Source organism: Peromyscus eremicus, unplaced genomic scaffold (genome assembly GCF_949786415.1).
Source record: "Peromyscus eremicus unplaced genomic scaffold, PerEre_H2_v1 PerEre#2#chr22_unloc_1, whole genome shotgun sequence".
NCBI classification, from domain to species: Eukaryota; Metazoa; Chordata; class Mammalia; order Rodentia; family Cricetidae; genus Peromyscus; species Peromyscus eremicus.
The window spans coordinates 3,393,724-3,421,680 of NW_026734286.1; the positions used below are offsets into that span (position 1 = coordinate 3,393,724).

Sequence of the window (27,957 nt, forward strand, 5' to 3'; positions counted from 1 at the left end):
TAAGACAGCAGTTATTTTAGGGAGGGGAGGAGGGAATCTGTAGCTAGAGTTTTCCTGCCTTGCCCACAGTCAGGACAAATCTTTGTCACCCACCAGTCCCACAGCCGCTCAGACCCAACCAAGTAAACACAGAGACTTATACTGCTTGCAAACTGTATGGCCGTGGCAGGCTTCTTGCTAACTGCTCTTATATCTTAAATTAATCCATTTCTATAAATCTATACCTTGCCACGTGGCTCGCGGCTTACCGGCATCTTCACATGCTGCTTGTCATGGCGGCGGCTGGCAGTGTCTCCCTCACTCAGCCTTCCACTTCCCAGAATTCTCCTCTCTCCTTGTCCCGCCTATACTTCCTGCCTGGCCACTGGCCAAGTAGTGTTTTATTTATTAATATATTTGCCATACAGAACATCCCACAGCAGGAATCCAACAAGATAACCAGAGATATGGAAATCCCAAAGCACAAACATGAGGAATCATGGTAGAATGCCATCTTGGAAAATGCCAAATTCGAGGAACTGGATTCCAATGAGAGTGAATCAAATGAAATCAAAGTACTCCAAAAGACAATCATAAGAATACCTAACCAAAAAACAATACTAATAAAATCCTGAATAAAATAAAAGAATACAAGTAAATGTACCCCAACAAAACTGAGGATTCATTTCAAGATATGAAAGCGGGGTGCAATAGCTATAGAAAAACTAAGAACATCAAATTGAAATCTTACAAATGAAGAGTTCATTAAGTCAAAAACTCTGTAAAAAGCCACAGGGGCTAGCATGAGGCTCAGTGAGTAAGGGCACTTATCACCAAGACTGATGACCTGAGTCTGAACTCTAGGACCCACAGGATAGAAGGAAAGAACAGATTCCTCTGACTGTCACACATCCATAATGGCACACTCACACCCATATATAAGCACAAATAAATAAATAAACAAACCTAGAGACTGGAGAGATGGCTCAGTGGTTAAGAGCACTGGCTGCTCTTCCAGAGGTCCTGAACTCAATTTCCAGCAACCACATGGTGGCTCACAACCATCTATAATGGGATCTGATGCCCTCTTCTGGCATGCAGCTCTATATGCAGACAGAGCACTCATATACATAAAATAAATAAAAAAATCTTTCAAAAAAGAGAAACAAACCTAATTAAAGAAAATTTTAAAACCTACAAAAATATTATGGATCAAGTAGAAGACAGTATCAACTTTTGGAAGACAAACATGAATGAGAATACTCAGACACTGATAAAGAGAAAACAAACAAAAAGCAGGAACAGAGCATGTAAGATCAACCCCCCACCCAAAAGAGATTACATTTATGAAGGACTTATGAGGACAGGAAAATATCAAACAATGGTGAAAGTAACATACTCAATAAAGCCGTAGAGCAGAAAATTACCTAAATATAGGGAGAGATTACTCTTCTGACTCAGGAAATATTTAAGATACAAACTGAAAAGATTGGGGAGCACCTACATATACCATATAATATTTAAAACATTAGCACAGAGAATTAAAAAATACCAGTAATAGAAAAAGTCCAGCCGGGTGGTGGTGGCACACACCTTTAATCCCAGCACTTGGGAGGCAGAGCCAGGCGGATCTCTGTGCATTCAAGGCCAGCCTGGGCTACCAAGTGAGTTCCAGGAAAGTAGCAAAGATACACAGAGAAACCCTGTCTCGAAAAACCAAAAAACAAAAACAAAAAAAAAAAAAAGAAAAGAAAGAAAAAGAAAAAGTCCCATGACAAAACAAAGTCACATATAAAGACAAAGTCATTAATACTAGAAATTTCAACAGAAACTCTAAAAGTCAGATGTTCTCCATCCTCTCATAGAAAGTAGCAGTCGCCGGGCGGTGGTGGCGCATGCCTTTAATCCCAGCACTCGGGAGGCAGAGCCAGGTGGATCTCTGTGAGTTCGAGGCCAGCCTGGGCTACCAAGTGAGTTCCAGGAAAAGGCGCAAAGCTGCACAGAGAAACCCTGTCTCGAAAAACCAAAAAAAAAAAAAAAGAAAGTAGCAGTCAGGAGGTGGTGTCACATACCTTTAATCCCAACACTCAGGAGGCAGAGGCAGGTGATTTTCTGAGTTTGAAGCCAACCTGGTCTAAAAGGTGAGTTCCAGGACAGCCAAGGCTACACAGAGAAACCCTGTCTTGAAAAACCAAACCAAAACAAAACAAACAGAAGTATTTAACTGCTGAATATCTCATTGGCTCCAGTTTTGGAGTTAAAGGCACTTAAAGCAGTTAAAGGCACTTGCTATGCAAGCCTGATGGCCTGAGTTCACTATCTAGAACCAACACAAAGGGAGGAGAAAATTCTGGCCACATGTATACCTTGTTATGAATGTCCACACAGACACACATTGTATAAATGAACACACATACACACACAGTAATGCTATTAAAAAACACACACACAGTTGCAGGCAAATCTTCATAAAGAACACACCTATAAAATTGTAAGATACTTGAAAACATAACTCAGCAACACATAAAAACCATCATTCACAATCAGGTTGGCTTTATCCCAGGAATTTATAGGCAAAATACACAAAAAAAATGCCATATATCACATAAATTTTATTTTATTTTATTTTTAGAGATTACTGTGATTTTTATTCAATTTGAAATCTTGATTAAAATAAAAGCAGTCAGATGAAGAAGGTTTACAAATGGTGCAAAATTACTACATCACTGATATGGCCTTTACACTGGTTGGATATAGAAAGGAAAAAAAAAAACATTAGAATTAAGGCAGTAACAACGTGCGCAAACCAAGCACGGTACCCTCACACAGTCCTTAGTAAAAAGCTACTCCGGTTAGGTGGTGTCGACATTGCTCCATGCAGGTCTCGTTGCTTGCAAGGATAAGCCCTGAATAGTGTCATTCATTAAAGACAAACACCCAAACCCCCTCTCACTGGCTGACGATGGCCAGAAGCAGCTTTCTGTAATCACCGCTTGTGTCGCTGGCAATCATTGTGCTTAGGGTCTTCTGATACATCTGGGTGAACATCTGCTTTATCTGAACAAGTCAATCTCACTTCGAGTGACCACAATCCTGACCAGGGTGGAGTCCTCTGTGCCAGTGCCTTTCATGGAATAGTAGAGTCGCTCAGCGAAGAAGGCAGGACGATTGAGGGCACACTGCAAGATAGTCTTCAAACCACTTTCAATATATCCGGAAAACTCTCGGCTCACACTGCTTAACAAATCTCGATTAGCCATCCTGGAATAAGCCTCCATGGTGGCTTTCAGCTGAGGGAAGCTTCTTGTGGCCAGGATCATATTGAAGCGGGATTCATCTGTCCCTAACTCCCCCTCGCCAGCCTGATAGAGGCACTGGGCATCTTCCTGAGCCATCTGGTGGTTTACGCTCTGGTTCTTATCACGATTTCCCTGGCACATGGACACGAGGAGACGTTCAAAATGTCCTGAAGTATCTGACTTAATGTCCTTCTCAAGGTCTCGTCCAAATTCTGATTGATAACATCTAACAATGTCTCGGATTTCTTGATTTGTTCTTGTGCACAAAATCTCTATTAATACACGTTCTTGAGTTCCTGCTCCCTGCATCGCTTTCTGTAAACCCCAGGCATGTATGTAGACCGCATGAACAGGGCAAGGATTAACTCTTCCATATTTCCACTCAACTCTGACTTGAGATCTTTAATTAAATCCTTGCCATACATGGTCTTAAAGGCTACTTTAATTTGTTGCCTCTGGTCATTGGAACGACTGGACACAACATCCACAATTGCTTGCTCATCTGTCCCAAACCCCTTCATTGCCTTGCGGAGAATTTCTGCGTCTCTCATAGCATCAAAGTTGGAGGCTGGTCGGATTGTTCCTTGGGTGCCCTGAGTCATTGCAACAGGCTGGCTAGAGTAAGGAGCTTGTCCTCCAGGGTACTGCGAGGGCATCTGTCCTCTGGGAAAGCCACCTATTACTGGAACCTGGGCTGGTCCACCACCATAAGACTGTGCAGGTGGCTGTGGATAGCCAGAAAAGCCTGCTCCACCAGGTGGAGCCCCAAAGCCTTGTCCTCCAGGATAGGCTGGAGCGCCCCCTGGATGTGGGGTAACAGGATAGCCCCCAGCAGCGGGATAACCTCCAGGTGTAGGGTAGCCTCCAGCTCCTGGGTAGCTGCCACTCGGTGCTGGAGGGTAAGCACCTCCTCTCATTGGTGGAAAGCCACTAGGATATGGACACTGACCCGGAGCGGGGAAAGGTGACTCCTGACCTGCAGGAGGATATCCAGGGAAAGGCAGGTAGCCTGTAGGGGGATAGCCCAGGTATGATATTCTGAACCAGGGAGCAGCGTCATGGCCGGCCCGCTTTCCTGCAATATGGAACCAGGGAGGACATAAATTTATATAAATGTAGAAATCATAAGATCATACCAATAGAAGCAGAGGTTTTTACTTTTTCCCATTCAGACAAAGGTTTTACTGAATCCAACACCCATGATTAAAGTCATGAAGAAAATAGAAATAGAAAGAACATCCCTCATAAAATAAAAACAATATAGAACAAACAATTAGCAAACATTATAGTAAATAGGAAAAAAGTCAAAGAATATTCATTAAAGTCAAGATAAAGACAAGGGTGTCCATTTTCTCCATTGTTATTTCAACATAGTGCAAGACATCTTGAGTAGACCAATAATAAAAGGGAAGAAAATAAAATGAATACAATAAGGAAACATCAATATACACTGAATTACACACAATATCAGATAAGAGACCCTAAAGACTACACCAGAAAAGTTAAAAATGATTTAAAAAAAAGTTCAGCAACATCCTAGAATACAAAATCAAAAGCATGGCTGGGGAAATGGCTCAGTCAGTGAAAGCACTTGATGTGCAAGCCAGGTGACCTGAGGTCAGAATCCCAGAACTCATAAAGCACATAAAAGCATGATGTAGTAATTCAAGAGTCTATAATCCTTTCATAGCTATGGAAAATGACACAGAGCCAGAAGAATGTAGCAAAGTTTAAAGGCTAGCTGGTCTATTTAAGAGGCAGTGTCTCAAAAGAAAGTGTGTGTGTGTGTGTGTGTGTGTGTGTGTGTGTGTGTGTACCAAGGAAAGCAAGGAACACCTAAAATTTGTCTGCTAGCTTCCACATGCACAGCCACCCTTACACAACACATATATACAAGCACATACACATGAACACACACATACACAAAATCAGAGGCTTTCTGATGTCAATAATAACAAGCCTACTCTAAACAAAATCAGGAATATAATTGCATTCAAAATAGATACATGCAGAAAAGCAATCAAAAATCCCTGGAATAAGAATAAACAAGGAAGTGAAAGGCAGTTATTCTGAAAAGTGTAATAGTAAAGAAAAATTAGAAACACTTCAAAAAAAAAAAAGACCTCCTGTGCTATGGACTGGCATAATTAATGTAAAGACGGCTGCAATTCTAAAAGCAAACTTTGAAGTTCCATGCAATATGCATGAAATTTCAATAACATTCTTTATATAGAAAACCAAAAGTCCAGCTGGGTGGTGGTGGTGCATGCCTTTAATCCCAGCACTCGTGAGGCAGAGGCAGGTGGATCTCTGTCAGTTCAAGGCCAGCCTGGTCTACAAATCAAATTCCAGAACAGCTATGGCTACAACAGAGAAACTCTGTCTCGGAAAACAATTAAAAAATTAGAAAATAGAAAGTTCTAGTATATATGGAAACATAAAAGAACACAGCTAACCAGAGCAATTCTGAGGAAAAAGAACAATGTTCATGTTATTTCCATACCTGATTTCCTGTTTTACCACTGAGTCAGTGACAAAAACATTGCCAATAGAAACATGTGACTCCATGGAAGAGAGGACCCAGATGTAAACCTGTGCAGCTAGGCCCACCCATCTTTGGCAAAGATGCTGCAAACATACAACAGAGAAAAGACAGTCTACTCCAAAAGCTCTTGCTACCAAACTGGATATCCACATTCAGAATGAATAAAATTAGAACTTCTCCCTCTGCATAAAATAATTAATTTTAAATGGATTGAACATCTTAATATAAAATCTGAAATTCCAAAAGCTTTAGAGGGAAAAAACAAAAAACAAAGAAAACATTTCAAGGTAAGTATAGGCAAGGACATTTGGGGTGGGAGAGCACTCAGGAAATAAGCAGGTGTGAGTGAAATAAAAAAAAGCTGCAACATAGCAAATGGAATGGTGTGAAAAGACAGCTAACAGCCTATAGAACAGGAAAACATCTTTGCTAGCCAACCACGCAATGACAGAATTAGTATGTAAAATATATAAAGACAAAAAGAACAAAAAATAAAATCAATCCTGCAACCCAATATATAAATGGGCAAATTAAGTGATCAGAATTCTCAAAGGATGGACTGCAAATGGCCATTGAGGCTCCTTCCTCCTCAGACCAATCTCAAAGAATGATTTCTATGGTAGTAGTCAAACCTTTCTTGGATCCAGTTGGTTCTTTTGCTTTAAGATTTATTTATTTGTTTGTTTGTTTGTTTTATGTATGAGAGCTCTATCTGCAGGTATGACTTTATGCCAGAAGAGGGCATCGGATCCCACTACAGATAGTTGTGAATCACCATGTGGTTGTTGGGAATAGAACTCGGGATGTCTGGAAGAGGAGTCATAAGTGCTGAGCCATCTCTCCAGCCCCCTCAGATCCAGTTTTTAGTAATTACTCTACCAAATGTAGTATACATCATATAATAAAGCTTCAAAAGGCCTACAGAATTCAGAGCTACCCCCAGAATTGAGAAATAAGACATTTCATGCTACCACGTGTTACTGCCTACTTGGAATATTTTTATCCTTTAATAAGTGGAAAGAGAAATCATTTGATTAGAGACAAATGAAGTGCAAATGAAGCTTGTTTGCTGAGTAAATCATCTATACACTATCTCATTAACCTTTATTTTGATCTTTTTCTTATTTGACAGTAGTGGGTATCAAAGCCAAGGCCAACTACATTGGAGAAATGTTCTGAAACTGACTTTCAACAGTAGCTTCATTTCCAACTCACAAATACTTGCCCAATGTTTACTCATCACCCCTCAATTTTCTCACCAAACTGTCAACATCAGCACTGCAACAATTAGTCTTCTTGTTACAATATAGACAGAGCAAAGATTCCTTCAACTTCCTTTGCTTAATTCTCAGTGCTGGCATGTAAAGGATGCTTGAAAACTACCATCTAATACATATATGCATCTAATATCTATAATATGCGTGTAACATGTATAACATTTTGTTTTTAATTACATGTATGTATATCCAGGTATGTACAATTAAATGTAGATGCCAAAAAAAGGTAAAAAGAGGGTGCTATATGCTGGAGTTACAAGCAGTTGTGAGTAGACTGATATATAGTTGGGATCTCAACTCTGGCCCTTTGAAAAACCATCTCACAAACCCACATAATTCATGTTTTCTGAGGAACATATAAGCTTTATTGAAAAGTGGTGCTGTTTCTATTCATTACTAGCCTTATACTGAGAAAACTTAAACATACTTGTCATTAATGTCCATTTAAGAGATAGATTATAAATAATTGACATGAATGGGCTTATGCATTTCCATCAACATGAAACATAATGGACTAACCAGTATGTTTATATAATTTATTTATAGATATGTCTGTATGAATGCATTACCAACCTTTGACTTACATCACCTCAGTGCAAATAGTTTCTTTATACATTTTCTGTTGATGCTCTTTCAGACAGTGTCTTACTTCAATTGTAGGCTCAAGCTATTCTCCTGCTTTGGCATTCTATGGAGAGCAGGGATCACAGGCGAGCAAAATCAGGACAAAGTTACTTGCCAATCATATTTTCAAAAGTAAAATAATGATGAAAAGTCAAGATGTCTTGTTTAAGAATAGACCAATGATTAAAAATAATACACCTGCAAAGTTATTACATTGACTTGTTTTATTCCAAGCACTTTTAATAGCTTCAACTACTGGCACTTCCTCCTTAAAGGCAGCAACATTACATTTAAAAATACTTAACTTGGGGCTGGAGAGATGGCTCAGCAATTAAAAGCCCTGGCTACTCTCCCAGAGGACTGGGATTGAGATTCACTGCACCCATATGCTCACAAACATCTGCAACTTCAGTTCCAGCATGCTCCGCTGGACTCCACAGGCACTGCACAAACATGCTACAGGCAATACACTCACATACAAAAATTAATACTTTGCTCGTCCCAGGCCAGAATGTTTGTTCAATTGATAAACAAAATGGATCCCAGGATAGGATACTGAACGTCCCAAATGGCACTACACTGCACACTGGGCCTGGCTTAGGTAAGTCTAAGCACAACCGATTTCTTTCAAAGCTGATGTTTACTGACACTAGGGTGGATTATGACAACCACCTTTTCACATGAGGAATTTATTGTGGCTTACCTTTTCCAAATGTTTATTACTAATTTTATGTAATAAGGAAAATTATGAAAGGCACAGGCAGTATAGTATCATGAGTTAGACTAATATTTTAATAGTTTTTTTGATGAGTTACTTTGGTATACATATGTTCTCTGTGTTATGAGACAAACTGATGTTATAACTCAGCAAAACAGAACATACTTATGTAAATAATCCAGTTTTTAAAAAATACTTAGAACTTATTGTATCTCTTTCATGTGGTTTATTTTAAGAAACACTCAACACAAATTAATCTTCAATATCTTCACATTTCTTTCATAGGACTCAACCACATGAGAAATTTTCATAAATTTTATCTTACTGGTAAAAACACAACTTCCTTATATTTACAGACAATTTCATTTAGTTGGAATTGGTTCTTAAACCTCCCACGCTGTGTTTAAACCCAGTAACTAGCACAGGCTTCATTTAATACTGTAACTGTCTAGCCTCTACTTTCTTGTTGCTGGAATGAAAGGCACACACCAGCACACCTGGTGTACAGGTTTCCATCTTACAGAAACCTGCATACAAGGACCAAAATTGTACTTCTGCAGTTCTCATAATCTAGTATCTCTCCACTTTCTGCTTTATCTTTACCTCAAGATAAAAGTTGAGGTCAGACATTCCCACAATTTACACTGGTAGAAATATTATTCAGAGTTTCTTTTCATTGTGAGTTCTTTCATGTCTAAGAAGGTATGTGGAACAGGTAAATGCTTTTCCACACTGCTTACATATATAGGGTTTTTCTCCAGTGTGATTTTTTTCATGTATTTGAAGGGATTTGGAAAAAGTGAACGTTTCCCCACATTGAGCACACATGTATGGTTTCTCTCCAGTGTGAGTTCGTTCATGACTATAACAATCATCACGTTGGATGAAGGCTTTCCCACACTGCTTACATACATAAGGTTTTTCTCCAGTATGAATTCGTTCATGTCTTCTCAAAGAAGTTCCCTGACTGAAAGACTTCCCACACTGCTTACATACATAGGGTTTTTCTCCACTGTGAGATCTTTCATGTATGTGAAGGGATCTAGGGAAACTGAATACTTTCCCACACTGCACACACATATATGGTTTCTCTCCAGTGTGGATTCTTTCATGCTTGTGACATCCAGTAGCATAAGCAAAGGCTTTTCCACAGTGCTTACATACATAGGGTTTTTCTCCACTGTGAGATCTTTCATGTATGTGAAGGTATGCAGAACATTTAAATGCTTTCCCACATTGCTTACAAACACAGGGTTTCTCTCCAGTGTGAATTCTTTCATGATAATAACAAGCACTGGAGTAGGTAAAAGCTTTTCCACAATGCTTACATACAAAAGGTCTCTCTCCAGTATGAATTCTTTCGTGGATGAGAAGTTGGCAAGAACGAAGAAATGCTTTCCCACATTGTTTACAAACATAGGGTTTCACTCCAGTGTGAGTTCTTTCATGATTGCAACAGGTTCTGCGATCAATGAAGGCTTTTCCACAATGTGTACATACATAAGGTTTCTCACCAGTGTGGATTCTTTCGTGTTTGTGAAGCTGTGAGGGACGACTAAATGCTTTTCCACATTGCTTACATGTGTGACGTTTCTCTTGAATGTGACTTTTTTCATGCCAGAGAAGGCTACAGGAATCACTCCATGCTTTCCCACACTGTTTACAAACATAAGATTTCTCGTCAGTGTAAGTTCCCTCATAATCATGATCGGAAGTAAAACTCCCACAGGCTTCCTTAGATTGTTTGTTTTCATAGGGTATCTGTCTCAGAGGAGGGCTTTTATGTATCTGAAGCAACTCAGAATAACTGAAATCCTTCCAACATCTCTTATATTTTAAAGTCTTCTCCATATGTTCCTGATACTGGTATGGTTTCTCTCCAGTTTTGCCTTTGAAGTGTGTGTCTGAGGGGAAATGAGCAATGATGTCTCTTTCACACTCAGTTATTACAGGAGGCATTTTTTCATTCACAATATGCTCTGGACTCTGTTGGTGGGTTTCTCTATTTTGATTACCACGATCATATTTACAGAGTCTCTCAACCATCAGAGTTCTGCAAAAAATAAAAAGAGTAACAGTAAGTACACTAAGAGGTAGTGGCAGGAGAAAAGCCTGTTTGAGGCCCAACTGTACCACTTAAAAAGAGCCTTTCCCAAGAAAAGAAATAAGAGTATTGACTGAGCTGGGCAGTGGTGGTACACGCCTTTAATCCCAGCACTCGGGAGGCAGAGGCAGGTGGATCTTTGTGAGTTTGAGGCCAGGCACAAAGCTACACAGAGAAACCCTGTCTCAAAAAACAAACAAACAAAAAAAAGAGTATTGACTATTGACTTAATTTCCCTAAGAATGTATAAACTTTGGGAGGTCAGATGGCTCAGTAGATAAAGGCCTCTGCTGGCAAGTCTGAAGCTGAGTTTGAACCCTGAGATCTGCACAGAGGGAGAGAACCCATTGCTGAGGGTTATCCTCTGACCTCCACAACCGCACCACTGTGTGCATGCATGCACCAATGAACACAGATACAAATAAACACATGCTTAAAAACGAGAATCAGGAAAGGCAACAAAGCTACACAGAGAAACCCTGTCTTGAAAAACAACGACCACAGAAGTCCAGGCTGGGCTGGAGAACACTGTCGGCAGCATGGAGCGGCCGAACTGATCGCATGCCTTTAATCCCAGCACTCAGGGAAGGAGCCATGGCCGTGGGACGCGACCAGACCAGACCCAAGCATTCTGCCCAAGGCTGACCACGGGCCCAATTGCCAATCATGCGAAACCCAACAACTTGGAGGTGTTGGTGAGATTGCCCTACTGATCAACCTATTCAGCTGAAATCCATTCGGGAGAGGTTTCAGAAGCCTGCTGTCTGAGGAAACAGATCAGCTGAGGAGTTGGTGTGCGAGCAAAATGCGACCCTAGAACACGAGAGAAGGAGCTGTCCAGCCACCAAAACAGATCACCAGAATCATAAGCGCACCCTGCACCAATTGTCCCTGAGACAGAACCCACTAACACTGATTGGACTAAGCTGCTCCCAGAGAATCAGAGCCTAACAGCACTGATACGACCAAGAACTCCCAGTGGACCAAGACTATCAATTGGAACAAGACAGGCACCCTCAGACACAGACACCCCCTGCACCGAGTGGAGGAAGAGATGAGTAGACGCCAATGCAAAAATTCAGGCAACAACATAAAGACCTAAATGACACCATCAGAACCTAGTGATTCTACACCTGCAAGACCTGAACATACAAACACAGAAGAAGCAAATCAATCATAAAAATGACTTTAAGAAAATGATACAGGCCCTTAAAGGGAAAATGAACAACTCCTTTAAAGAAGAAATGAAAAATTCCCTTTAAAAAAATGGAAGAAAAAACATACAAAAAATTGGAAGAAATCAAAGAAAGCCAAGAAAAAGCAATTAAACAGATGAAGGAAACAGTTCAAGATTTGAAAACTGAAATCTAGACAATAAAGAAGACACAAACTGAGGGAATGCTGGAATAGAAAATCTGACTAAAGGAACAGGAACTACAGATGCAAGCATAACCAACAGAATGCAGAGATGAAACAGAGAATCTCTGACGTAAAGACACAAGAGAGAAAATAGATTCGTCAGTCAAAGAAAACACTAAAGCCAAAAAAGTAGTAACACAAAACGTCCAGGAAATTTGGGACACCATGAAAAGACCAAACCTAAGAATAATAGGGATAGAAGAAGGAGAAGAATACCAACTCAAAGGCACAGAAAATGTATTCAACAAAATCATAGAAGAAAACTTTCCCAAACTAAAGAAGGAAATGCCTGTGAAGATACAAGAAGCTCACAGAATACCAAATAGGCTGGATCCCCCCCCCAAAGTCCCCTCGCCACATAATAATCAAAACACTAAACATACAGAACAAAGAAAAAAGGCCAAGTAACATATAAAAGCAGACCCATCAGAATAACACCAGACTTCTCAATAGAGACTATGAAAGCTAGAAGGTCCTAGATAAACATTATGCAGACACTAAGAGACCACAGATGCCAACCCAGACTGTTATACCCAGCAAAACTCTCAATCACCATAGACGGAGTAAACAAAATATTCCACGATAAAACCAGATTTACAATACCTATCCACAAATCCAGCCCTACAGAAAGCTCTAGAAGGAAAAATCCAACCTATGAAAACTCAGGCAATAAATAATCCCACACCAACATACCAAAGAAGGGAAACACAACACTACCACCAAAAAATAATAGGAATTAACAATCACTGGTCATTAATATCCATCAATATCAATGGTTTTGACTCACCTATAAAAAGACACAGACTGACAGAATGGATACGAAACAGGATCCATCCTTCTGCTGCATACAAGAAACACACTTAAACTTCAAAGACAGACACTACCTCAGAATAAAAGGCTGGGAAAAGGCTTTCCAATCAAATAGACTTAAGAAGCAAGCTGGTGTAGCTATCCTAATATCTAATAAAATAGACTTCAAACTAAAATCAATCGAAAGAGATCAGGATGGACATTACATATTTATCACAGGGAAAATCCACCAAGATAAAGTCTCAATTCTGAACATTTATGCCCCAAATACAAATGCACTGACATTTGTAAAAGAAACATTACTAAAGCTTAAATGGCGCATCAAACCACACACACTAGTAGTAGGAGATTTCAACACACCACTCTCACCAATGAACAGATATACCAGACTGAAACTTAACAGAGAAATAAAGGACCTAACAGATGTTATGACTCAAATGAACTTAATAGATATTTACAGAACATTCCACCCTAACACAAAAGAATATACCATCTTCTTAGCACCCCATGGAACCTTCTTGAAAATTGGCCACATGCTTGGTCACAAAGCAAATCTCAACAGATACAAAAACATTGGAATACCTCCTCAACAGATACAAAAACATTGGACTACCATGCCTTAAAGTTAGATTTCAACAACAACAAAAACTATAGAAAGCCTTCAATCTCATGGAAACTGAATAATGCCCAAGTGAAGCACCAATGGGTCAAGGAAGAAATAAAAAAATTAAAGATTTCCTAGAATTCAATGAAAATGAAAGTACAATATACCCAAACTTATGGGATACTATGAAAGCAGTGCTAAGAGGAAAATTCATAGCACTAAATGCCCACATAAAAAAGTTGGTGAAATCTCACACTAATGACCTAACAGCACACCTGAAAGCTCTAGAACAAAAAGAAACAAACTCACCCAGGAGGAATAGATGCCAGGAAATAATCAAACTGAGGGCTGAAATCAATAAAATAGAAACAAAGAGAACAATATAAAGAATCAATGAAACAGAGAGTTGGTTCTTTGAAAAGAATCAACAAGATAGACAAACCTCTATCCAAATTAACCAAAAGGCAGAGAAAGAGCATCCAAATTAACAAAATTAGAAATGAAAAGGGAGACATAACAACAGACAACAAGGAAATCTAGAGAATCATCAGGTCATACTTCAAAAACCTGTACTCCACAAAATTGGAAAATCTGAAAAAAATGAACAATTTTTTGGATAGGTACCACATACCAAAGTTAAATCAAGACCAGATAAACTATTTAAATAGACCAATAGCACCTAAGGAAATAGAAACAGTCATCTCCCAACCAAAAAAAGCCCAGGACCAGATGGTTGCAGTGCAGAATTCTGCCAGATTTTCAAAGAAGAACTAAATCCAATACTCTTCAAATTGTTCCACACAATAGAAATAGAAGGAACATTACCAAACTCTTTTTATGAGGCTACAGTTACCCTGATACCCAAACCACACAATGATGCAACAAAGAAAGAGAATTACAGATCAATTTCCCTCATGAACATTGATGCAAAAATACTCAACAAAATATTGGCCAACCCGAATCCAAGAACACATCAAAAAAATTATCCACCATGACCAAGTAGGCTTCATCCCAGAGATGCAAGGATGGTCAACATACGAAAATCTGTCAATGTAATACATCATATAAACAAACTGAAAGAAAAAAAGCACATGATCATCTCATTAGATGCTGAACAAGCCTTTGACAAAATCCAACACCCCTTCATGATAAAGGTCTTAGAGAGATCAGGAATACAAGGAACATACCTAAACATAATAAAGGCAATTTACAGCAAGCCAACATCCACCATCAAATAAAATGGAGAGAAACTCAAAGCGATTCCACTAAAATCAGGAACAAGACAAGGCTGTCTGCTCTCCCCATATTTATTCAATATAGTACTTGAAGTTCCAGTTAGAGCAATAAGACAACAAAAGGAGATCAAAGGGATAGAAATTGGAAAGGAAGAAGTCAAACTTTCACTACTTGCAGATGACATGATAGTATACATAAGTGACCCCAAAAATTCCACCAAGGAACTCCTACAGCTGATAAACTCCTTCAGTAAAGTGGTAGGATACAAGATCAACTCAAAAAAATCAGTAGCCCTCCTCTATACAAATAATCAAAGGGCTGAGAAAGAAATCAGAGAAACATCACCCTTTACAATAACCACAAATAATATAAAATACCTTAGGGTAACCCTGACTAAACAAGTGAAAGACCTGTATGATAAGAACTGTAAGTCTCTGAAGAAAGAAATTGAAGATATCAGAAAATGGAAAGATCTCTCATGCTCATGGATAGGTAGGATTAACATATTAAAAATGACAATCTTACCAAAAACAATCTACAGATTCAATGCTATCTCCATCAAAATCCCAACACAACTCTTCGCAGACTTGGAAAGAACAATACTTAACTTCATATGGAAAAACAAAAAAGAGAATCAGGGCTGGAGAGATGGCTCATCAGTTAACAGCACTCTTCCAGAAGTCCTGAGTTCAATTCCCAGCAACCACATGGTGGCTCACAACCATCCATAATGAGATCTGGTGCCCTCTTCTAGCCTGCAGGCATACATGCAGACAGAACACTGTATTCATAATAAATAAATAAATATTTAAAAGAATAAAAATAAAGAAATAAGAGAATCATTATGAACATTTAAGAGCTAAACATAGTCGGGCGGTGGTGGCGCACGCCTTTAATCCCAGCACTTGGGAGGCAAAGGCAGGCAGATCTCTGTGAGTTCGAGGCCAGCCTGGTCTACAGAGCGAGACCCAGGAAAGGCGCAAAGCTACACAGAGAAACCGTCTCAAAAAAAAAAAAAAAAAAAAAAAAAAAAAAAAAAAAGAGCTAAACATTTAAGTAGAGGTCCTGAGGATAGCATATGATCAAATAAGGTTCTATAGTACTTTCAGGTGTTCCACAAACATTAATCGTATATGGCACTAAGCCAAGATAGCAGTTGAACATTCATAATACAAAATGGCTTTCATTATGACATTTGAAATAAATGAATAAATGTTCGCATGATTTACTAAAGATGAGTCTCAATCTAAACCTCAAATTCACTTAACTTCATACACTCCTTATATTCAAACCTTGATTAATATTCTGAAATTTTGTGCATAAAGGAAAGTTGTATAATGAATCACTGAAAATGTCACATAACTTCACGGATCTTTCAATATTCTAGGTGTTCAAGCTCACTGTATCACAGAAGTTCTCAGATTTCCTATCACCACCAGATATTAATGTGTATCTTTTTGTGATGGTAATTTACCTCAGGTTTCCCTTAGGCTTCTGGTACTCTTCAATATCTTCTTCTTCTGTTTTCCCTAAAGTAAACCCAAAGAAATTATTCAGATTTATTCAAAATAACATTTTTTTTGTTATAATATGACCAAGCATGTGGCAATGGACAACATTGTTCTTTCACTTTTTAAAAAAATCACACAGATGAACAGGAAACAGCTGTTATGGTTAAAGTAAAGGAATTTGAGTAGCTCTGTTGTTACCTATGGAGATCAGGTTCAGAAAGGTCTCCTTCATCACATCTCTGTAGAGCTTCTTCTGACTGGAATCCAACATAGTCCACTCTCCTAGGGTGAAGTTCACAGCCACATCCTCAAAGGTCACTGGCTCCTAAAATAATCCACATACATTTACAGGAAGAATAGTAGAAAAACACAGGGGATACACAGTCACATGATTAGTTTACTTCATGCTTTATTCTTCAAATAGTCACCATACATCTGGCTGCCCCCTTTTATTCTCACCTTCTCACTTTTACTTTTCCCATTCTACTTTCAAGGTTTTTTTCTACTTTCAGGTGTTTTCTACATGCAATGTACAATATACAGCACTTATCCTTCCTCACTCTGGCTTAGTTACAATGATGGTGCTGGACTTTAAAACATTTTACTGAAAATGACATGATGTATTTCTTTTAAGATGTATTTATGTGTGTGTTTATGGGTTAGTACACTGTATGTGTGTGTGTGTGTGTGTGTGTGTGTGTGTGTGTGTGTGTGTGTTTGTGTGTGTGTGTGTGTTTGCAGAGGCCAGAAGATGGCATTAGGACACCTCCCAACCTGAAGCTAGAACTAATGAGCTACAGGGTATATATGCTGGGAACCAAACTTGGGTCCTCTAGAATAGTAAGTTCTTTTAACCATTGGGCCATCCCCCAACCCCTGGTACCTTTCTTCTTTATAGCCATACAATTGACCACAGTGTTTATATGTATGTAGGTGAACACACAGACATAAATATAGATCACACATTTACATACATCATTTAATAAACATATAGATCATGGTTTATTAGTTCATTCACTGATATACAGCTAGGTTGATTGTATGATATGACTACTCTAGAAGTAGCAGGGAACAGTGTGACAGATGAGAGTCAAAGATCAAGACATGGAAAAATCAACCTGAAACAGCTGGACGCTTCCTCAGTACTGAGGGAGAAAAGTCATCAATGATCTTATCAGCTGCAAACCCAGTGACCTATAACACCAACCTTCTAGTCAACACATACCGCAAGTGCAATAACAGCATGAAGGTTATTGAGGTGTGCTGGCTAGTTTCATATCAACTTGACAAAAGCTAGAGTCATCTGGGAAGAAAGAAATTCAATTGAAAAAAAAAAAATGCCTCTACCATATTGGCTGTTGGCAAACCTGTATTGCATTTGCTAGACTGATGATTTGATGTACGAGGGCCAGCTCATTATGGGTAGTGCTATCCCTAGGCAGGTAGTCCTGAATGGTATAAGAAAGCAGGCTGACCAAGCCAAGGTAAGGAACATCCCTCCATGGCCTCTGCCTCAGTTCCTGCCTCCAAGTTCTTGCCCTGACTTCCCTCAATGACAGAATGGAAAGGTAATAAAAATATACCATTTCTTCCTCATATTGCTTTTGTTAATGGTGTTTTATCACAGCAATAGAAACCCTAACCAAGACACAGGGTAACCCACTGCTTTCTCACTGGATTTGAGGCATTCTCCACAAGAAAGAACACACGCTTGGTACTCTAAACCTGGTCAGATGTCCATTGCAGAGAAGTTACAGGCCCTAAGGGGGAACTACTGCTGCTCTTCTAAACCAACATGCTGTCAAACTGTTCTTTAACTATTTATAAACATATCCACAGACACGCACTGCTCTCAGACTTGGTGAGGAAGTATTTATTTGCAGAAGCTAACAGTTAATGCAGAGACTACTCAACTGGTCAAAGCACTGAGAGGCACTGACTGTGAGTGCTCAGGCCTAAACGGGAAGTCAAGGAGAGGTGTGAAATGCTGTCTTTTGAATACAACGTAGCCAGTGTACTTAGAATTCAGAGACCGTGGTTACCTGAACAAGATGGTGCCCATCAACATTCCATCATGAACAGGGGAGGGGTTCTTGAGGGCCCAGCCCTTTCTGAGGAGATACTGGTTGTCAGTGATCGCTAGGGAAGGAATCAGTTTTGTTCAGTGCTGTGGGATGTTCTGTATGGCAAATGTGTTGCTGATTAGTCAATAAATAAAACACTGATTGGTCATTGGCTAGGCAGAAAGTGTAGGCGGGACAAGGAGGAGAATAAAGCTGGGAAGTGGAAGGCTGAGTCAGAGAGACACTGCCAGCTGCCACAATGACAAACAGCATGTGAAGATGCCGGTAAGCCACAAGCCACGTGGCAGGGTATAGATTAATGGAAATGGATTAATTTAAGCTGTAAGAACAGTTAGCAAGAAGCCTGCCACGGCCATACAGTTTGTAAGCAATATAAGTCTCTGTGTTTACTTGGTTGGGTCTGAGTGGCTGTGGGACTGGCAGGTGAGAGAGATTTGTCCTGACTGTGGGCCAGGCAGGAAAACTCTAGCTACAATAGTTGTCCATACTCCAGTAAAAACAAGCCTATAGCTGGCTGTGGTGGCACACGTCTTTAATCCCAAAAATTGGAGGCAAAGGCAAACAGGACTCTCACGTTTCAGGCCAACTATAGCTACATAGTAAGAGCCAGTCTCAAAAAACAAAATAAAATCCACACATGGTAATTCAAACAATCCCAATTAAATTCAGTAGGTTTCAAACAAAGAAGGGGACTCGTTAGGAAGAAAGGCTTCACTTGTCAGAATCCAAGAAGCTTCACTCCACTGGTTATCTGACATTTTGAGACTACGAGGAACTGACCTGTAGATGGAACCTTCCATCTCAACCTTTTCCCTCCTTTTAACACCTCCAAGCACCCTGTGCAACATGAACACAGTCTCCACTCCTGCACATAGATAGAGGCCTTTCAATTGTTTTGATTAAAAGAGCAATTCTGGCCAGGCAGTGGTGGTGTATGCCTTTAATCCCAGCACTTGTGAGGCAGAGGCAGGTGGATCTCTGTGAGTTCGAGGTCAGCATGGTCTACAGAGCAAGTTCCAGGACAGCCAAGGCTACACAGAAAAACTCTGTTTTGGGGGGGGGGGGGAGCAATTCTGCTCCAGGAGATGACTTTCTTTCTTTTTTTAAAAGATATATTTATTTATTATGTATAAAGTGTTCTGCCTGCAGGCCAGAAGAGGGCAGCAGATCTCATTGTAGATGGTTGTGAGCCACCATGTGATTGTGGGGAATTGAACTCAGGACCTCTGGAAGAGCAGCCAATGCTCTTAACCTCTGAGCCATCTCTCCAACCCCCTTTCTTCTATTTTCATGTTGCATCTATCAATCTTAATCTAATACACACGGTGGCTCACAACTGTCGCTAACTCCAGTTCCAGGGGATTCTATGCCCTCCTCTGGGTCCATGGGTACCAGGCATACATGTGGGACACAGACATACATTCAGGCCATACACCCATACACATATTTTTCTTTCTTTTTTTGGTTTTTCAAGACAGGGTTTCACTGTGTTGTGTAGATCTTACTCTATAGACCAGGCTTGCCTTGATAAAGAACAGCCTGCCTCTGCCTCCTGAGTGCTGGGATTAAGGGTGTATACCAGCCCTCATTCTCCTCACCCTACTCCCTACGCCTCCTACCCCCCAGGCAACATAGATTTTTTTTTAAGAGGGTAGAGGGAGAGGTATGGGAGAAATGACTCAGTAGTTAAGAGCACTTTCTGCTCTTCCAGAGGACCTGGGTTCCATTCCCAGCATCTACATGGTGGCTAACAACACCCCCATTAACTGCAATTCCAGGGTATCTGAACCCTACTCTGACCTCTGTGGGTGCCAGGCAAGCATGTAGAGCACATACATATATACAGACAAAATATTCATGCACATAAAATAAACCTTTTTTTAAAAAACTTTTAATGAAAAAAAAATGTAGATCCAACTGTCTAATGTCTCTAAGAAACATACATACTTCATTGATAAAGACACCCAATGTCAGGGAGTAAAAAGATGGAAGTCAATCTATCCAGTGAATGGAAATGTAAATCAAGATGATATATTTTGTTCTCTGATAAAGTAGACATCAAAACAAAATCAGAAGATATAAAAAGTTCACTATACTTTAGTCAAGGATATATTAAAACATAAAAATGTAAACATACATATACCAATTACTGAAGCTCCCAATTTCAAAAACAAATACTAATGGATGTAGGTCAGCTATGTCTTCATTTAGTAATAGTAAAATTCAGTAGCCCACTCTCATCCTTAGACCATCCAAACTAAAAATGTACAAATATGCATAGCAGTAAAACTATACTGATATAGATATGATAGGGTGAAAGGGTAGATTAATGAACCTACTTTTAAAGAGCAACAACTTGTTTAAAATGTTTTACATTGGTATAGATTTTAGTTTATTGATACAAATTTAAAGTTAATTTGGTTATACTGTATATATATTTCTATTCTTGTTTGAGGTACTATGTTTATGTAACTCATTTAGATTGTAATGGATAATTAAAAAGTACAGATTAACAATTAGTCTTCTATGATAGTCAAACTTACAGCCATGTTAGTTAAGTTTTCTAGGTATACATAGATATAATTCAATTAGATAGGTAATCTTCAAATACTTCAAAGACCTACAAAATATGACATTTAAAATGTTTTAAAAATTTAGACTTTCTGGACAATGAGACATGTCTGCTCCTGACAACATCGATTTACTTCACAGAGGAGGATGGACATCAGACACTCTAAATGGAGTTTATCTTCACCTTGACAAAAATAGACATTTGGGCAAGAAACTGTTCTTGCCTGGACTGCTTAAAAAACTGTATCGACTGGACATACAGGACCCATAGGAAGGTGACCACTGAAGTTTGCTTGGTGAAATGGTCCTTCAGGTTCCTGCTTCGCAGAGGAAACTGACAGACATTCTACAGGATACAAAGAAAAATGACTAAGAGACTCCAGGCCTGTGGGCTAAAGACAGATGCCCCAACTTTACAAAAAAAACATTAGGTGACTGTCTAGGCTGCCAGCTGTCTCTGTCTACCCTACAAGACCCCTGAAAGTTGCTTACATCCTTCTCCCATTTCTCAGGTAATATTATATCCTTCTGAGGTCTTTGATGTAGTTAAAGACTAGAGATAGTTATAATTTTCCTTAGTTATGATAAAAGATAATTAGATATAAAAACTTAGACTCACCAATATAAGATATAAGATATCTTCTTTAATATTGTAACTGTAATTCTTGCTTGATAATTGTTTTGTTATCTATAATTTTACTATGTTAATTTAAAACCTTCCTTTTTTTAAAAAAAAGGGGGGGAGTGATGTAAATAATTGATTGATAAATAAAACACTGATTGGCCAGTAGCCAGACAAAAAGTATAGAGAAGACAAACAAACAAACAAAAATTCTAAAAACAGAAAGGCTGAGTCAAGAGATGCTGCCAGCCGCTGCCATGAGTAACAACATGTAAGATACTGGTAAGCCACAAGCCATGTGACAAGGTATAGATTTATAAAAATGGGTTAATTTAAGATATAAAAACTAGATAGCTAAAAGCCTGATTCATTAGGCCAAACAGTTTAAATAATATAAGAGTCTAAGTGTTTATTTTATAAGTGGACTACGGGACTGCCAGGACTTGGCGGGAGCTAGAGAAAACTCCAGCTACACTATACCACATATTAAATGGATGTAACTGATATAAAAACATCTCATCTGGGCTGGAGAGATGGCTCAGAGGTTAAGAGCACTGGCTGCTCTCCCAGAGGTTCTAAGTTCAATTCCCAGCACCCACATGGTGGCTCACAACCATCTGTAGTGAGATCTGGCGCCCTCTTCTGGCTTGCAGGCAGAACACTGTATACATAGTAAAAATAAATCTTTAAAAAAAAATTCTCATCTAAGAGATACAGATTGTATTCTTTTCAGGAGCCCATGGAACCTACTCTAAAGTAGACCATATTCAAGGATACAAAAAAATTGAAACAATGTATTATGTCTTATCAAATAAATAAAACTAAAAATTAGTATCATTGTAAACTTTAGAAAAATCATTAAGTAGAAAATGAACAATACACTCTTGAGTATCCAGTAAGTCACTAAGAAAATCAGAATATCAGAATTAGAATAAAATGAATACAAAAAAGTAAAACTTGCCATGAACTTTGGGATACACCCAATGCAATATAAAAGGGAAGGTTATAGTTATGAGTGCTTATATTAAAAAAAATAGCTGGGCAGTGGTGATGCATGCCTTTAATTCTAGCACTTGGGAGGCAGAGGCAGGCAGATCTCTGTGTGTGGTGGTATTTTACTTGTACTGAAATGTGATTTTAATTGTATGTTGATAAATAAAGTTGCCTGGGGGTCAGAGCTATTAGAGCCATAGCAAGTGCGTGGCGGCGGTGGCGCACGCCTTTAAGGACCTGGAGGGCGGTACATACAGGCAGTGGTGAGGCAGTCACATGTTTAGGTTTACAACCAATGAGAAGGCAGAACAACTAGACTATATAAAGACATACACACAGGAAGTAGGCCCTTTTCGGAGAGCTCTCTTGGCTGAAGAGGATCGCTGAATCAGGAAGGGTGAGGCTCTTAGCTCTGACCTCTTGGCTTTCTTCTCTGAATCGGCTCTGTGTTTCTTATTTAATAAGACAGTTGGTTACATCTACATCTGTGAGTTCAAGGACAGCCTGATCTACAGAGCAAGTTCTAGGACAGTCAGGGCTACACAGAGAAACCCTGTCTTAAAAGAGAGAGAGAGACAGAGAGAGAGAGAGAGAGAGAGAGAGAGAGAGAGAGAGAGAGAGATAGATATTTTAAATAGCCTAATAATGCAAACACATGGCCTTAGAAAAAAGAGAATAAGCCAAATCCAAAGGTACACAATAGAAATAGTAAAGATCAGGTGAGAAAGCATGAAATGGACACCAAAAGAATATAACAAATCAAACAGCTGGTACAGAAAAAAGATTTGCAAGCACCTAGCAAAATCAACAAAAAGAGAGGAAGAGAACAAATTAATAAAAAGAGATGAAATAGGGGAGCTTATAAAAATTCCAGGAAAATTCAGAGGAACATCAGATAATACTCTGAAAACTATATTTAAAAACCTGGAAAATACAGAAGAAATGAACAATTTCTTAGCCACAGATGACATACTAAATAGAATCAAGAAAATAACAATCTAAACACACCCACAAGCAACTATACTGGACAGTTATAACAGTATGTCTGAGACAAAGAAAAGTCCAGTAACGTACAGAGTTGCTGCCAACTTCTACAAAAGCTTTAAAGAAGACCCAATACCAATGCTCTTCAAACTGTTGCATAAAATAGAAAGGAACCAAACTCATTCTACAAAGCCAGCATTACCTTGGCTCCCACTATATAACTAAGAATAGCAACCATGACAGCCTGAATACTGCTATCCTGTCTTCAAATTTCTTCTACCACACAAACTGGTTAATACTTTTAAATTCAGCCCCCACTCAACTTATCAGAACACGGGAACATGGCTACATTTTTTTTTTAACCACAGCCACATGAATGACCTCTGGCCCACTTTCTAATAGAGTCCTTGTTCCTTGTGAGCTGGGCCTCTTAATGTCCTCATTTTTCTTGGCACTCTAGCATTCTAAACTCCCACCAGATGGCCCATTAAACTCTTCTTGCAGCATTTTAGGGCTCCTCTGGCTAGCAGCAAATTCTTCAACATTTTTTGTGCAGCTATTTCCTATTTTTAAAAGTCCCTCCTGCAGAGAAAAAGGAAGCTTATGGGTTTGAAGAAGCTCCTAAAACTTACAAGACCCATACATAATACTCCTCCCCAAGGTCACCCCATAAGCAGAAACAATTACTGGGGAGCTGAGACACTCAACAAGTAAATCTCTGAATGTTCTTCAGGAAGTTTCAGGAATACAGCTTTCGTGAGGCTAGGGTGGGCCTGTTGGTGTTTCTGCTGCTGTTGAGTTACCCGTGCTCTTGTTGGTAAGCCCTTACCCATACAAGTAACCCTTGGAAACTAACTAGTTCACTAAGTTATTCCACTTGGAATCATTTCTTTGGCCAGTACTCCATCTGCAGAAACTAGGCATTTGTTTACACAGTGCTGGTGGGGAAGGGGGGAGGGGGGGAGGGGGAGGGAACAACCAACAAAACATTCCTCCCATAAACCAGCTCCAAAGCCTAAGAACTACATGGCCAAGTTTACCGTGGCGTCTGAACACTTTCTAGTACCAGTCTTGTTATTTTCCTCATCACTGCGACAAAATAGCTGGCGAAAGCACCTTAAAGAAGGTGCTGACAAGATGGCTCAGTGGGTAACTACATTTTATAACAAGGCCAATAACCTGAATATGATCCCCGAGTCCCATGTGGTAGAGGCACAGAACTGACGCCTGCAAGTTGTCTGATCGCCACAAGGGCACTATGGCACACAGTAAATAATTTTTTTTTTAAATTTTTTAAAAGAAAGGTTTCTTTTGGCTTTCAGTTAAAGAAGAGATATGGGTTTCATCGAGGGAAAAGCATGACAGCAGCAGCATGTGATGGGCCTCATTACATCTACAGTCAGGAAGCAGAGAGGGGTCAGGAACCCAGGCCATGCTATAAAACGTCAAGGCCTGGCCATTTGACCCTAGTCTTCCCTCTCCACTCTGCTTCCTAAAGGATCCAGAGCCTATAAACAGCACCACCTCCTGAAAACTGAGTGAACAAACACATGAAGCCATGGGGGAATATTATACCATTCAAACTAACATGTCAACTCAAGCAGAGGGGGCAGTTAATGACAGTCAGTGAGTGGCTTGGCCTTTAGTAATCCTGTGATTACTCACACACCTGCCTCTGTCTGCGCATATTTTAGGATTTCCCTGTCAGAATCTAAGAAAAAGGCCAACTTTTAAAACCGTACTGCAAGGATGCAGATATGGCTCAGTTGGTAGAGTGCTTGCCTAGTGTGTACAAAGCCCTGGGTTCCAGGTGCTGCCTAACGCGTGGCTTGTTGATACACTCCCAGCACTTGGGAGGCGAAGGCAGGAAGATCAGAAGTTCCAGGATAGTGTAGGATACATCAGAACTTAACTGGAAAAACAAAAATACTCTAAACACTAAAATCAACTTTCAAAATAGTTTCCATAGCAAATAGAAAATAAGCATGTCTTTCTTTCTGACTGGCCAACCCAGATTTTCTCAATGGTCAGAAATCACACTGCCCAGAGTTGGAGAGATCGCTTAGCAGTTATGAGTACATATTGTCCTTCCAGGGGGCCCAAGTTCAGTTCCCAGTGTCCACAAGAGCTACTGGCAACTGCCTGTAACTCCAGTTCCAGGAGATCCATACTCTCTTCTGGCCTCAGCAGGTCCCCCACACAGGCAGCAAACATTTATACAGCATACACTCACACAGACATACATATTTATACGCATACATTTTTAAAAATTTTATTTAAATTAATTTAAAAAATAACAGCAAAAAAATTACTACCTTAAGACAACAGGAAGGAACTGATGATACTAATATTTTCCCCAAGGACTATAATCTTGGTGGAGTTTTGTTTGGTTTTTGTTTGTTTAGGTTATAGCCCTGGCTAGCCATGAACACTGAGATAGGCCTGTCTCCACTTCCACTGGGATTAAAGAAATACCTCCCACTCACACTACATTTGGAGAAACAGCCTAGAGCGGGCTAAACAACAGAAACAAAATTATACACAGTAGGGGGAGAATCGCCTATAATCCCAGCACTGTGGAGGATCTTAGTTCCAGGCTTGCTCGGTTTACAAAGCTAGTTCCAGACCAGCCAGAAACTCTGCATAAAAAAGAAAAAAAAGAACTACATAATCCCTCCCCTCCCTGGGCTTCTTTCAGCGCTATCAAGGTTGGCAAGGCTTTCCAAAACCTCACATTCTGCCTCAGAAATGATCAGCTTAACTGATCAGTACAAATAAATTAGATTTTGAAAGTAAATTTAAATTTCTCTCCTTCCTCCAAGTTAGGGAATTTTGCCTGCACAGAGCCAATCACAGCTACACAAACCCAGCTGCATTTGCATAAGACAAACCCAGGACGAGGTACTTAAAAAGAAGAAGTTTAAAGGGGTGACCGTAGTGTGAAACTAAAGCAAGGAACAAGGAAATGAAAAAGTGCAAAACAGCGCACACCACCCACAGCAGTGTCTGTGCCTTCACCGCAGCTTCACCAACTCGCCAGAGCCGCGAAGTCTGCAGAGGCGCGGGTTCGCGGCGCAGACTCATCACGGGAGGACCAGGGACCGGGAACGAAGCCGCTTCACAGGGACAGGACTGAACTGGGCGCCAGACTCCCGACTGCCGGCTGCCTGCTCTGCACACAATTCAAGTGCACTTGCGGATGCGGGCGCCAGTGCCAGCCAGACTCCACCTCAGACTCCGCTGCACTGCGCCAGGGGAACGTCGGGGAGCCGGCGCCACATTGCAGCAAAGCCGCAGCAGTGTCACAAACCCGCCACCCACCACTCCAGGAGCCCGGGGCACACGCACCATTTCCTGCTTCTGATGCATCCAGGGGTCCCCCATAGGGAGCCGGCAGTCAGGACGCCCCGGTACAACTCTCCTCCCTTCAGCTACCCGGAACTCAAATATGGCGGCAAGGGCGCCACCTTCCACTATCCGTGCTCCTCATTGGATAGCTCAGGGGAGTAACAGTGGCCCTGATTGGTGAATAATACCAAACCCAACTCCTTAGAACTGAGTTAACAAGTCCAGCCGCATTTACCCTCCAAATGGATCTGTAAACACAGATTGCAGCAAACAGTCCCGTCTTGGCTTAGTCTTTTTCTCTGGAATAATCCTCGTTCATACTGGAGGGTTTATCACATTTAACAACACATCCGAGGCCGGCCATGGTAATGCACGCTTTTAATGCCAGCATTTGATAAGCGGAGGAATTCTGAAAATTCCACGCTAGCTTTGTCTACATAGTGAGTTCCAAGCCAGCCAGAGCTATGCAGTGAGACTGTTCCCCCTCCCTACACTCACGTCCAGGGCTTCTGAAAGATTTGTTAATTTTTTTTTTTTTAACTTATGTTTCTGAATGGATGGATCTGAATGTGTGCGTGAGTGTTCATGGAGGCCAGAAGAGGGCGTCAGATGACCTCTCGCTTTTCCTTTCAGACAGAGTTTTTTCACTCATCAGTTTACCTTCAGCTCCTGTTTCCTTAGCTAAGTTGGAAAGCCAGCTAGCCACAGTGATCCTCTTGTCTGAGGCGCCCTCAAAGATAGGGTTTCAGGCGTGTACAGGGGACCTCTAACTTGGGTGCTGGGATCCAAGTTCCTGTCGTCATTATTGCTTACTTATCAAGCACTCTAAACCACAAACTCTCCAGCCCCATTCACTGCCTCTTGTGCTCAGTGGACCCTTCCTGTTTTTCCATATATAATTGTTGTCACAACATCCCTTTTGAATAAGTCTCATCTTGGATCATTTGCTCTTCAATCACAGTAAACCACAAAGAGTCATGATATAGCAAACCAACACTGATAGTTTTAAAATTCCTCTTCTAAATAACTTTGGTCATGTTCACGCTGATTGGCTTTTAAAGAAATCCCTCCACCTGATATTATCTTCCTCTTCCTTAATAAACTTCCTTCTGTTTTCATATCGTCTCCTATTTAAACTCATAATGTAAGAGCAAAATGTAATATCTGTTGACCTCCAGTTCCATACATTTTTCTGCAAACAACATTCTTTGTGGATGAATAATACTTCA

The 27,957-nt window shown here is 40.1% G+C and overlaps 2 protein-coding genes across 2 annotated transcripts; both read right to left on the bottom strand.

Moving 5' to 3' along the window:
- Positions 1-2,692: 2,692 nt before the first annotated feature.
- On the bottom strand, positions 2,693-4,341 carry LOC131900621 (annexin A7-like). The gene is given in 3 exon segments (XM_059251922.1): positions 2,693-3,044; positions 3,047-3,610; positions 3,613-4,341. Coding segments are annotated over 3 exon segments (1,263 nt in total). The 5' UTR covers positions 4,196-4,341; the 3' UTR covers positions 2,693-2,928.
- A 4,154-nt stretch (positions 4,342-8,495) lies between these two features.
- On the bottom strand, positions 8,496-26,826 carry LOC131900681 (zinc finger protein 14-like). The gene is made up of 4 exons (XM_059251999.1): positions 26,729-26,826; positions 16,325-16,451; positions 16,090-16,144; positions 8,496-10,495 (listed from the first exon to the last, which is right to left on the bottom strand). The coding sequence occupies exons 1-4, from the start codon at positions 26,762-26,764 to the stop codon at positions 9,103-9,105; spliced, it is 1,611 nt and encodes a 536-aa protein (XP_059107982.1). The 5' UTR covers positions 26,765-26,826; the 3' UTR covers positions 8,496-9,102.
- Positions 26,827-27,957: the final 1,131 nt, after the last annotated feature.